This window comes from Clarias gariepinus, chromosome 1, assembly GCF_024256425.1.
Source record: "Clarias gariepinus isolate MV-2021 ecotype Netherlands chromosome 1, CGAR_prim_01v2, whole genome shotgun sequence".
Lineage (NCBI taxonomy): Eukaryota > Metazoa > Chordata > Actinopteri > Siluriformes > Clariidae > Clarias > Clarias gariepinus.
Window position 1 is genome coordinate 40,287,928 of NC_071100.1, and position 11,709 is coordinate 40,299,636.

The following is an 11,709-nucleotide window of genomic DNA, read 5'->3' on the forward strand; positions in this document are numbered from 1 at the left end:
AGGTTAGTGCATAATAAAACTTTAGCTTTTCTTTGTGCAGTGTGCCACTTGTGTTCCTTAATACGTTAAATCATAGTAGTACTACTATATGAGCTAATAGCCGTTACAGCACACCTGGTCAGTTTCGTACCAAGAACACTAAGCATCATCGCAATAGCTCGAAGAACAACGTCAAGGCCCCTCGTAGAGGCTTAAAATTAGATCGCTGAACTATCCTTGTGCACATATAATTTTTTCCTCACTTGCACTCGTATTCTTTCCTTTCATTATTTTCTTCGTCAACCCCCCCCCAACCCCCCCCCCCCCAATCCCCTTCTCCCGAGTGCTCTTCTCATGGGAGAGCTGTCCAGTACGGCTGAATCAATCTGCCGTGCGTGGCTGCCCATCTCTGAGCCCCATATTAAATATCAGAGCTGAGAACTGGTGAATAGGCAGAGCAAAGCCAGCACAATTGATTTCTCCCATCAGCACACTGGAAGCACGTCCCTCCCTTGTGAGAGAGAGAGAGAGAATAGGTTTATCTGATGCACATCTTCCGTGACAGTTGCAGAGTGCACGTTTAACCGTGTTTGCCATTTGGTGAAGAGCTGTTGAAGTTATGTATTTTGGAGGGAAATTGCATTTTATGCATGTTCAATATGACAGTATGTGTGGAAATGAATATGTTAGTGAGCGCTCTGCTTTTCCTCCTGCTGTGTGTGTGAGGGGGAGAGAGAGAGACCGTGACCGTGTGGGTATGTGAGTGGGAGGATGAAGATGGACAGAACACGGTTCCTAAGTGGTGCAGCAGAAGCATGACAGCTTGGATTGATTCATCACTTTCTCCACCGAGACCCCCTCGTTGTCTCGTGCTCGCGCACACACACAGCCAGCAGACGTTTAAGCTAGGCCGAGCGTGTGTGTTTGGGGGAGCATTAAGTGTTTTAGCCTGCTGGAGTATGAATCACCGCAGCTGTTTGAAGTTAAGGCCGAGGAGGAAGCAGGGAGCAACCGTCCTCGAGTAACCTTTCTCTATTAGCTTAGCGCATAGCTACACACACACACACACACACACACGTGTTTATTTAATATCTTCCACAGTATTTCTTTATGGCTGTGCCTTGTCCCCATCTATCTATCTCCATGACAGTGAGCATCTCTACACGGCGAGTCCTAAGTCCCGGCGCACCAGCTGTTACACCATATCGCATTATGGAAGGAGCAGCACGCACAACTCTGTGATGATGAGGTCATTAATCAAGCACCGAGGGGTCGTAGGAGGGGGGGGGGGGGGCACGTGTAGCAGAAAGATCAGGATTCGGTGGTTTTTGGGTTTTCTGTGACATTTTTTTCCACAAAAATAAAACTGATTATATGCCTAGATTTGAGATTTCCGCAAAGCATAAAAGGGTAGAGATCATGTTTCTGAAAACTTTTCCTCCTTCCGTCATAAAAATTCTGCACATCCTAAGAGCTGGCCTCAAGCCCTGAATCCAGACGCATGGGTAAAGCCATGCGATGATGTTATTTCCAATTTCCTAAAGTGAAGGGCCCTAATCTGAGTGCACTTTAAAGATGCCAGACAAGGAGCTGAATGATTCCACTCCAGCAGAGAACGCTAAAAAACAATCACCACCCCTCCACCTCCTCCTCCTCCTTCTCTGTGCACGGCTTGTGAGACTCGTGCGTTTCAATCTGCAATGAAAATGAGATTTGTCGAGTTTAGTTACAGTGATTCATCATGAATGGTTTAGAGCGAGAGAGGAGAACTGTGCTTGGTCTACATGGTAGGATCGTGTGTGTGTGTGTCATGATTAGGGGTCAGATGGGTATATGGGAGGAATTCTGTGCCTGCAGTGCCTCAGATTTATACTACTGGTCTGATAGTGCATTAACTGCACACGTATTCTTCCTTCAGGCTTCCAAAGCCTTTGGAAGGTTAACACCATTTCCCATCAGCGAGGTGTTTGCAGCAGTTTTAAGTCAAGTATCCTGTAAAGTGTTATACTGGTTTAGCGAACAGTCCAGACTTACAAAGTCCATTTTGGCACTTCTGATAGCTAACATTCTGGACTGGGGCTGAAACTGATGAATTCGATTACAAAAAATGATCGAGGCAAAATCTTCTGCCTCGAAGCTTCTTTTAATTAATTTTAAAGCTTGCGTTATGTTTTTGCGCAATTATTTGTTTGGCCTGACACAGCGCACTTCCGGATGCAAGCCGCCTGTAAACACCAACGAACAAGAAACGCTTACGTCACCCAAAAAAGTGGAAGAAGATGCAAACAGTTAGCTGTGTATTGATTTAAGGGAGCGTTCTGCTAAGGGCTGCAAAATGAAAGGGAGCGATAAAAATATCAGTGAGCTAAGACATGAAGAAACCAGCAAGAGAAAACGGCAGAAATTGTCAGTAAAGGCCTACGTATAACTTTTAGTTCTGAAAGTTAAGTTGCACAACTTTTTGTATAATTATTTATTTAAATGTGTGCCTTAGTTTTTTTTTTGATACTTAGACATTTAAAATAACTTTTTTTTTTTTTTTTTTTTGCATCTGAGAAAATGCTTTAAAATAAGAATGTAATGCACTGTAATGCACTTAATTCATCTTAGTTACCTTTAAGCTATTCCTTGTATTGTGAATAATGAAAATGTTTATTTTTGATAAAATGCTATATGCATTTTTAAAATAAAAGTAGATTTTTCTAAAAAGAAAACCAATTAATCTTTATCTGCTATTTAAGTAAGCAAAAGTACATTTTATACGATTAATCTATTAAATTTTTGGTAGAATACTCGTTACTAAAATATTTGATAGCTACAGCCCTATTCAGGACATACCTATAGTGTAGTTATTAGTCTCGATTATGGACAGTATCTAAATTTTATCGTGTCCTTTTTCCCTTTAGTGCTTGCTTTTTTTTCCATGTTGTATCTGCGCCTATATTGGACAATATTTCTTCAATAGAATTGCAATTGTTCTGATTAGAAATTTCAACTTGACTGTTCACATGGGCGCTGATCTGATGAGGTGTGTTTACTTGCTTAAGGCATTTAATCAGATTATAAATCGTTTGAAATGTTCGTTGAATCTGCCGGAAATATAACAGAATGAGATTGTGTTTATTTATTTATTTGTTTATTTGTTTATTTATTCATTCCCATACATGTTTGTGGTTAGATCAGGCCAGGCTTCTTATCTTTTTCAACGAGTCAGCGTTAAAGATCGAATACAAAAAATCTTTCTCAACTCTGATTAGTTGGATGGTTTTTGTTCTGTCTAACATGTAAGCTAAATTGCTCACCTTTCTCAGCCGAAGACCCGGTGAATTAAAGTCATCAAAAGTTAGAGAGTTTACCGATCAGAAACCATGTTGGTTATCTTCTCGTGCAGCACTGTGGAGTAAATCTAGTAGCTCTGCCTTAGGTGTATCGTTCAAGTTCCCGTTTAATGCCCCTTTTCAAACCGGCTCTTATACCATGCTTACCTGCAGGGGAACTTATTTCTGCCTCTTTGTGTGAGCTCATCGTGACCCCTGTATCGGGTGTGTCGGCACTTTACAGTAAAGTTGAGCTCAATCTACTTCTCGCCCTGCATACAAAGAAGGATTAAAACCTTTTATTACTCAGAGGAATTAAATAACTTTTAGAATGTGGTTTTCTATAAACCTTAGCTCGATGAATATTCATGGTGTTATGGCCCCGTGTGAGAGAGGTTGGACTTTATTGGCGGGAAAGTTCTGCGTGTCGCAGGCAATGTGTGCCACGGCGATTTACAAAGCTGTTAAAGAAAACCGTGGGCATGGAGTGCAGTCCTCGCACACACGCACGCGCGCACAGTCCTCTGTCTGCTTTATAAGCAAGCACGCTAATCAAGGCTAAATGCTTTTTTACAAGCTGCCCAGCAGTAAGAGGAGATTTTAAAGCTTTATGGTCCCTGTGCTGATTGTAGGTTAGTGAGTAGCTGACCGCCAGTCTGTCCAGCCTGCCAGATGTACAGCAGGCTCTCCTTGCTCAAGGTCTTAATCCAGCGCTAGTGACTCTGGAGTCTAATCTAGGCATGTGCTGATGCTATGAACATTTTATAGCCTAGCCTTTGATTATAGTTCACAGCACCGCCATGATATTGTCCAAGCTGATTGGTTTATTAAAGTAGCCACTAATTATGTCCGTTAGCTATTAAATATAATCATACGCAGCTTTTGGGAGTCCACAAACCTGACTGCACTATTAATCACTATTAACTGCATGACCAAGACCTGATGTTTTGCCTAAATAGGTTATGTTACAATGTGTTCGTATCCTACTTGGTACGAGTTTTCTTAAGCGAGTTTTATGTTTGATGGATTTGTAGCTCTATTGATTGGAGATGTGGGGAGGGAATTGATTTGGTGATGTATCGGGATTCTTTTGTGTGGCTGTTCACACTGACTTTAAAAACAACTGTTAAAAATATATAATTATTAGTTTTATTCTAAATATATGGTTGCATTTAAGGTTGTGAATTCTTGCCATTCTTCTATAATTCTACAGGTGGTGCTCTCTTAACTATTAAAAAAATTGGCAGGCAGCACAGCGTCCTGTGTTGGAGGTGCTAATTATTTAAGAAGTTTGTTTAAAATTGTAACAAAAAAAAATTAAGCAGGGTGATTATAACATGATGTTTATAGAATCACAGTACAAATCGAGTCGACGCATTAGGTATCGTGATATCATGTCGTTCGATCCCTGGTGATTCCCATCCCTACTGTTTGTCTAGTGTGGTTGACAGTGATGTAGTGATGTCCACCCTGATTTTCACACAATTAACCTACAAAGCCTCATTAAGAAAGAGAGGCCATTGTTGAACAGTATATCTCAAAACAAGTGTAGACCATCCTTATATATTTCGCATCATGATCATTTTCAGACCATTATTTATTTAAATTTTTAATTATGCATGGCTTGAGGAACCCTATCTTGAGGAATCCTTCCACCATAAACATGACTTTTTTCATTTAGTCTTGTAGGAGAGCTGCAATCCATAATCGTGCCACAACCACCACCCCTCCTTACTGCCCCTTCACCTGATTTACATCTCTTATACCGTGTTTGTGTGGAAGGTGGACGAGTCCTCATCGAGGGCTGGCGCAGGCATGTAATAAATGGCGCTATTGGAAAAGGCAGCGGAATGGAACAGGCACTAATCGGAGGGAGAGTGCCGGGGAGAACGCCGGCGTGATCGATACCGTAGATCAGCGCTCCATCTGGCTGGAAAATGAGCGGATCACCATAAACATCCCACCAAGCAAGACGTCGCCCAATCAATGGCACCCACATCGATTTAGTTATTGCGAGTTCATATGCTACGGACAGTGTTAAATGTACATCCACCAGCCCACAGGCATTCATCAGCGGATGAGTAGTGAGGGCGTGAGACTGAGAGCTAGAGGGGGAGAGACGGGTAGCGGATTGAGACTCTTTACCATGTGATTATATGGTAGTGATACAGTTCTGTGGAAATAAATGCAAAATGGACATAATAGAAATAAAAAAAATCTTTCCTTTTTGTTTTGTTTGTTTTTAATCGCGTAGCATCAGTGTGGGATAGATATGGATATCTGCGTTTATATCTGCGCCAGTTGAATTGACCATAAAGCTTTTCCTTCCTCTCTCTCCACAGGATCACAGAGGATTCCACAGGAACCACACTGGACGCTCTGAAGGCTCGCATCCGAGAACTGGAGAAGCAGATCCTCAGAGGAGACAGATACAAGTGTCTGATCTGCATGGTAAGATTACACCGCATGTCAACACGTCACATACCGACTCGTTTATGCTGAAAGAATAGAAGCGGATGCACGCTGATGATTTAATAAGAGATTGTGTTTACTCAATATTAATTCTTAAGGCTTTAAAATGCATCATTGCAGATGTATTGCGGGAAAAACACACACACTGCCTTAAACGTTTGCTGCAAAATAGCGTTTCCCATTTTTCTAAACTTCTGCACACTTTTTTTTTTTTTTATTATTATTATTCTTTCCTGTACACACATTTATAATATCCCCCTCCCTCATTCGTAAAGATGAAAGAAATGTTTAGATATTGATAGTGGTCCTGACGTGATGTTCCATCATCACTCGTTCTGAATAATCCAAGAGCAATTTAGCATTTTTGTTCATGCTTTACACATCTCTGTTCTCCAGCTGGATCCTTGCATTTATTTATTTATTTATTTAATTTTTTATTTTTTGTAATTCTCCCTGATCAGTGGAGGTCTACTGCCACCTGCTGCTCATGTAGACTAAAACAGACCTCCCTGCTCATTCCACTTCTTTGATCACTGCTCAAGTAATTATGGGGTGTGTTTTTCTAATAATGAATAAACGTTGTTTTAAAGAGCTGAAGATAATTACATGTCTGGAACACGAATCCGCTGCTTGCTTCTGTGTCCTGGGGTGGCACATGTACTTAGTACACACCGCCAGAACAGGAATCACGTTTCAGCTAAATGTTAAACATCTAAATGTTTATTTTTTTATTTATTTTTTTATTTTTTTAATTGGAAATCTCTTAAAAGCATCTTGTTTCTTTTTCAGGACTCTTACACAGCACCTCTCACCTCCATCCAGTGTTGGCATGTCCACTGTGAAGAATGCTGGCTTAGGACTCTGGTGAGAATCTCTAGATTTTTGTATACACTTCTGGGTTGCCTAGCAACCCAGCAGTCACAGCCTTACCGGACGCATCCTTTCCACCACCATTGATTCCACTTTCAGATTGAGAAAATGAATAGTGAACAGCCTGTGAATAATGTTGCTGGTTGTCTGATTGATGGAACTCGTTCATTTGGCTCACACACACGCTTGCGTGTCTCCTGTTTTCCTGAGCCTATCAGCGTGTTAAGCTGCTACAGGAGAAGGCAAATAATAAATGCTCCCCCCACCCCCAAATATACGTTGTCTTAAATTTTTCTGCTTGCTCTCCTGAAAAGGTCCTCTGTGTCCAACACGCTGATGAATGTAAACAGTAAGGGATCATTGAAGTATGTGTGTGTGTGTGTGTGTGTGTGTGTGTGTGTGTGTGTGTGTGTGTGTGTGTGTGTGTGCAGTGAGCCCATTCTGCCACAGAGGCTTGTTACTAATGCTGGCATTAAAACAGCTGCCTTAAGGCTACAATAAAAGGCAGCACGCTGGGGCTCCTCGCGTCTCGATCAAAGTAAACGTGTGTAATTTAGTTACAGACAGGGCTAACTGAGGAGCCCACGCCTTACACACTCTCGTTAAACACAGGTAACCCCTGCTTAGCTAGAACAAAGGAACCAGCTTAAACATGGAGTACCCTGTGGTTTTGGCGAAAGGCAGAGGAAAACCAGTTTTACCTGGAACTGTGATCAAGAAGGAGGTCTAAGTGTACCATAAGTACCCCGACTTGCTTGCTTATTTATTTATTTGTTTATTTGTCACAGTTAATTATAGTAGTTTAACTGGATGGAAATTGTCCAACAAGGTGGACTACTTTTAAAAAGTACTACAATTTAAGTAGAAAAATGAACCAAGTGAGATGTCGGAGAGCCAGCATGGTGCCGTATTACACAAACGCACAGATCTCTTATACACACTCCGAAGAGTTTAAGCCTCATGAGTTGGCTGGCACTGCTTCCAGACACCTGTGTTTGCCCGCAGCTGTGCGTTTTCATGTCTGGTTTAGAACCCATGATAAGGCTCTTCTCCTGCATCTGTCCTGCACAAAAATGTTAAACCTCTGGCTGTGACACAGATGTGTGAAGCCTCTGTACGGATGCTGGAAGTCGTGGTGGAGATTATAGAAATTCCCCACTCTTGTGCCACTGCGTGCACATCCTGCCCCATTCCCGACTGTGTAAAACGACTGCGCAAAAGAGTCGGTCGTCCCTTTAAGTCTGACCCGTGGAAATATAGCACTTTGCCTCGGCTGGACTTCGTAAAGTGTTTTGAGTGTGTGTTCTAGTGTGCTCTTTAAACTTTAGTCACACAATCTTTACAAGTGCTGGGGACTTTGCGTAGCTGACTCTGTCTTTTTTGTGTGTGTGATGTTTCAACTAAAGTATGTCCATGTGATCTCCCCCTGCTGGGCTTTCTTTACTGTCTGGCGTTTACAGGGGATGGATGAGGTTCTAGCTGAGTCCTAGGGGGTAGGCTGTGTGCTTTTTCAAGCAAGACGGTACTGTCTTTTAGGAGGGCATTCTATATTGTGTAATTTTTTTTTATTTTTTTTTACCCACTCTCATCTTTCTACCATTTTTAATTTATTACACCAGTGACGTATAGACAAATAACTTGAATAACCGTTTTTTTTCTCTTCCTCTCTCTCTCTACCCAGGGAAATAAGAAACTGTGTCCACAGTGCAACACCATCACATCACCAGGAGACCTCCGACGCGTGTATTTGTGAACGATTCACCATCAGCGTGCGGATCCTTCCCCATTTTTTTTTTTCCTTTTTTTCTTTTTGCTCATTCTGTTCTGGTGGATTTCAGTTTTCTCTTCCAGACTGAGAGTCTTGTGCCGATATTACCGAGGAGCATCTGATGTAGCAGCAAACTGCACAGGGACTTGTAAGGACTATGTATAGACTCAGTACTTCCCTGTGAGTGAAAAGCTCCTCCCACTTCTTGCCCAGCCTCTGACTCTGCCCCCTTGTGGTGCTCCATGTTACAGTGCAGGTCCATAACACTGCTGCCCACTTCCCAGCTTCGCTTTGACACACGTCCTCTGTTCACTACAACGGAGTGTGTGTTCGTGTGTGTCTGTGTGTGCATGTCGGTGGGATTTTTCTCAGCAAGGCCTTCAGCTGGGACAGCCCTCCATCCCGGCAGGGACTAAAAGATTTAAGAAAAACTAAAAAAAAATTATAATAGTTTAGCCCCCACCGTTCTGTCCCTTCCATCCCTTTCCACCCCTTTCTTCAAACTGTCATTGTGTTTTTTCTGCCCCCCCCAATTTTCACTTTTTTTGTGGTGTTCTAGTGACGTCAACCAAATTCAATGAACCAGTGCAAGCACATGTATTATAGTCTTGTATGTTTACGGTGTTGTGAGTAAATGACATAGAGAACACACTTGTATACACATGCATAACATGCACACACACTCAAAGAAAAAAAATTACACACACACACACACACACAAGTATATATTGCTAAAGTCCAGTTTTAGTTGGGGGCCGAGGGTCGGGTGGGTGAAGGAGGGGCTGATGTTTCAATCTTTGTGGAAAAAGAAATCCCTCTGTATTTTTAAACAAATGTTGTTGTCTTGAGGTTGAAGTTGTATTTCATTGTACAGGAAGAAATTTAATAATATTAATAATGAAGTACTCGAACTAGGCTTTAAAGGTTTAGGCTGTACTTTTTTCCCCCCCCCCCAACTGATATACAGTATAAACTGTAGATTCAAATCTGAAGTAAGGGAGCGCATCTCATTTTTCTTTGGCTCTTTTTTTATATATTGAAAAGATTGAATGATTTTAATTTACTGTTAACCACCTTTAAGATACTTTCAAGTAACAGGAAACACTGCAGCGTTAAACTGCTTCATTTAGTGTGAGTTTGCTGCAAGCAGACACTTAAGCAGGTGTGATCGCGTTCTTCCATTTAAAGATGGGCCTGCGCGAAGCTTTCCATTCCCATGTTTTGGGGATATGTTCAGATCATTCAGCCCTGTTGTGGAAGACCGTGATGCTTTTGATTTCATTTCATTCTTCAAGATGGATCAAGTAAGGCCGGGATGATTGACAAATTGACCGATATCCTGGACCCTCCGCTCTTTCTAGGAGTGAGATGGTGTACTTTTGTATTTGTACAACTATATATTCTGTGATTTTTATTTCCTGTATTGATGTAAGCAAAGAAGGGGAAATTTATTCTAAAAAAGAAAGCAAATTCCTGATTCCAGTCCCATAATAAATGGTCAAAATGTTATAACTTTTTTTTTCCCCCTTTATTTTCCCCCTCATTTGCATCATTAGCTCAGAGATTAATGGCTGTCTCCTACAATTCTGTAAATAAACCAGTTTTCAAATTTGACATTTGGAGTTGCCAAGCTTCATCCTAAAAAAAATCAAGAGGCTGTCCACAACAGTGTATATGTATGAGATTAATGATCAGAGATGATAACCCCTTTTTAAATTTTTTTTTTTTTTTTTTTTTTTTTTTGGAGAATAAAGGTCCTGTCCCAAATGATAAAAAAAAATGCACAAAGCGATTGTGTGAGCCGATCTGTGTCCTTGTATAATTCTTGGAAATGGTACGTGTCTTACCCGTTTGTAAACTTCATTTGACAGTAATTAAATGATTGTACATCTGAACCATCTGTCCTGTGCTGGCCTCCTTCCCAGATCTACTATTGTTAATTACTGGTGCTCATGTCTTCTTCCAAATGGAGCCTAGCACCTGGACAAACGCTTGTTCTTCAAGAAGTTTCGGTTTCAATTGAGTGTTAAAATTGGACACTGAGTTTCAAAAGGTGCTAAAATAAAATTTAGAATGATGATTATCTCATACTTGATGAAGATTGGCAGGAATGGGAGCATTTTATTAATGTGTGTCCATTAGCCAGGCAGCATGGTGGTACAGCAGGCAGGTAGCACCAGTGTTCTTCAGGTTGACTTTTGAGGCGTGTGCTGTTTTCCCCCATTGTCGGATTCCCCGGGTTCTCATATGGTTTATCCTCACATTACAACAACATGCTGATAGGTGGATTGACTAGACTAAAATAGCTCTAGGTGTGTATACTATACTCGAATAGGTTTATTGATTCACTGCCACCCTGACCAAGGTAAACGACCCCCAGTGCCCTAATGGAAAAGAAACTGGCCTCCTAAATCAGGGATTGTTGGTTTACATCACAAGGTTAGGATTGGGTTGGGTGGTTGAAGTAACTACTAGCCCACCACAATGTTCAAGCCTCTGGGTTACTGATACGGTTCGAGCCTCAGCACTAACACACTGACACTGTTGGGTCCTTAAGCAAAGCCCTTAACTCTATCTGCTCCAGAGGTGCTATATCCTGGCTGACCTTGCACGTTCATTTCATTGTGCTGTAAGGTACATATGACAAAAATAACTTAATGTTAATAAAGTTCTTACTGAAAATTTATGAAGGATCATTTGTGAGTGGATGTCACCTGCAGTAACACAAATTACAACTCTACATCAGATAAATTTTAAAATGAATGAAGAACGAGAGCTACATCATATCTTACCATGTCAGAGATCAAGGAAGACATACATCCAGACTCTCCTGTTCTGGCACCTAGGTGGTGGAATGAACTCCCTCTAAATATCCGTACAGCTGAGTCTGTAAACGATGACTCAAGTCGCATCTGTTTCTTTAGTACTTGAACTAATCCTTGAAAAAAAAAAAAAATTTCTAACTGCATTTAATTGATGGCACTTGGTAACCTTGTGTAAGGATCTATCTGATGATGGAAACTTCAAAGCACTTTTTTGTAAGTCGCTCTGGATAAGAGCATCTGTCAAATACCTAAATGTAAATGTTTAAACTGTAAGACATTTAAGGTTTTCTATGCTACTATTTTTTGCATGCAAAACAAAGCTGCCACTTCTTCATTTACTTTATCCACTTTAATATGTAAAATCAGAAACTTAAGGAAACAATAATCCCAGGAGTAGATCAAGCTTTTACAGAGCATTGAGCTCAACCAAAAAAAAAAAGATCGTCGTAGGTCAAATACCTCTGCTGTTCTGACAGAT

The 11,709-nt window shown here is 41.1% G+C and overlaps 1 protein-coding gene across 5 annotated transcripts in view; it reads left to right on the plus strand.

Moving 5' to 3' along the window:
* rnf220a (ring finger protein 220a) overlaps positions 1–10,020 on the plus strand; it is a 117,564-nt gene extending 107,544 nt beyond the window's left edge. For all 5 annotated transcript variants that reach the window (XM_053499104.1, XM_053499096.1, XM_053499120.1 and 2 more), the window contains 3 exons: positions 5,639–5,747; positions 6,558–6,632; positions 8,320–10,020. In XM_053499104.1, the coding sequence (XP_053355079.1) occupies positions 5,639–5,747; positions 6,558–6,632; positions 8,320–8,391 (256 nt within the window). In that variant the 3' untranslated portion in view covers positions 8,392–10,020. The remainder of the gene's footprint in view (positions 1–5,638; positions 5,748–6,557; positions 6,633–8,319) is intronic.
* Positions 10,021–11,709: the final 1,689 nt, after the last annotated feature.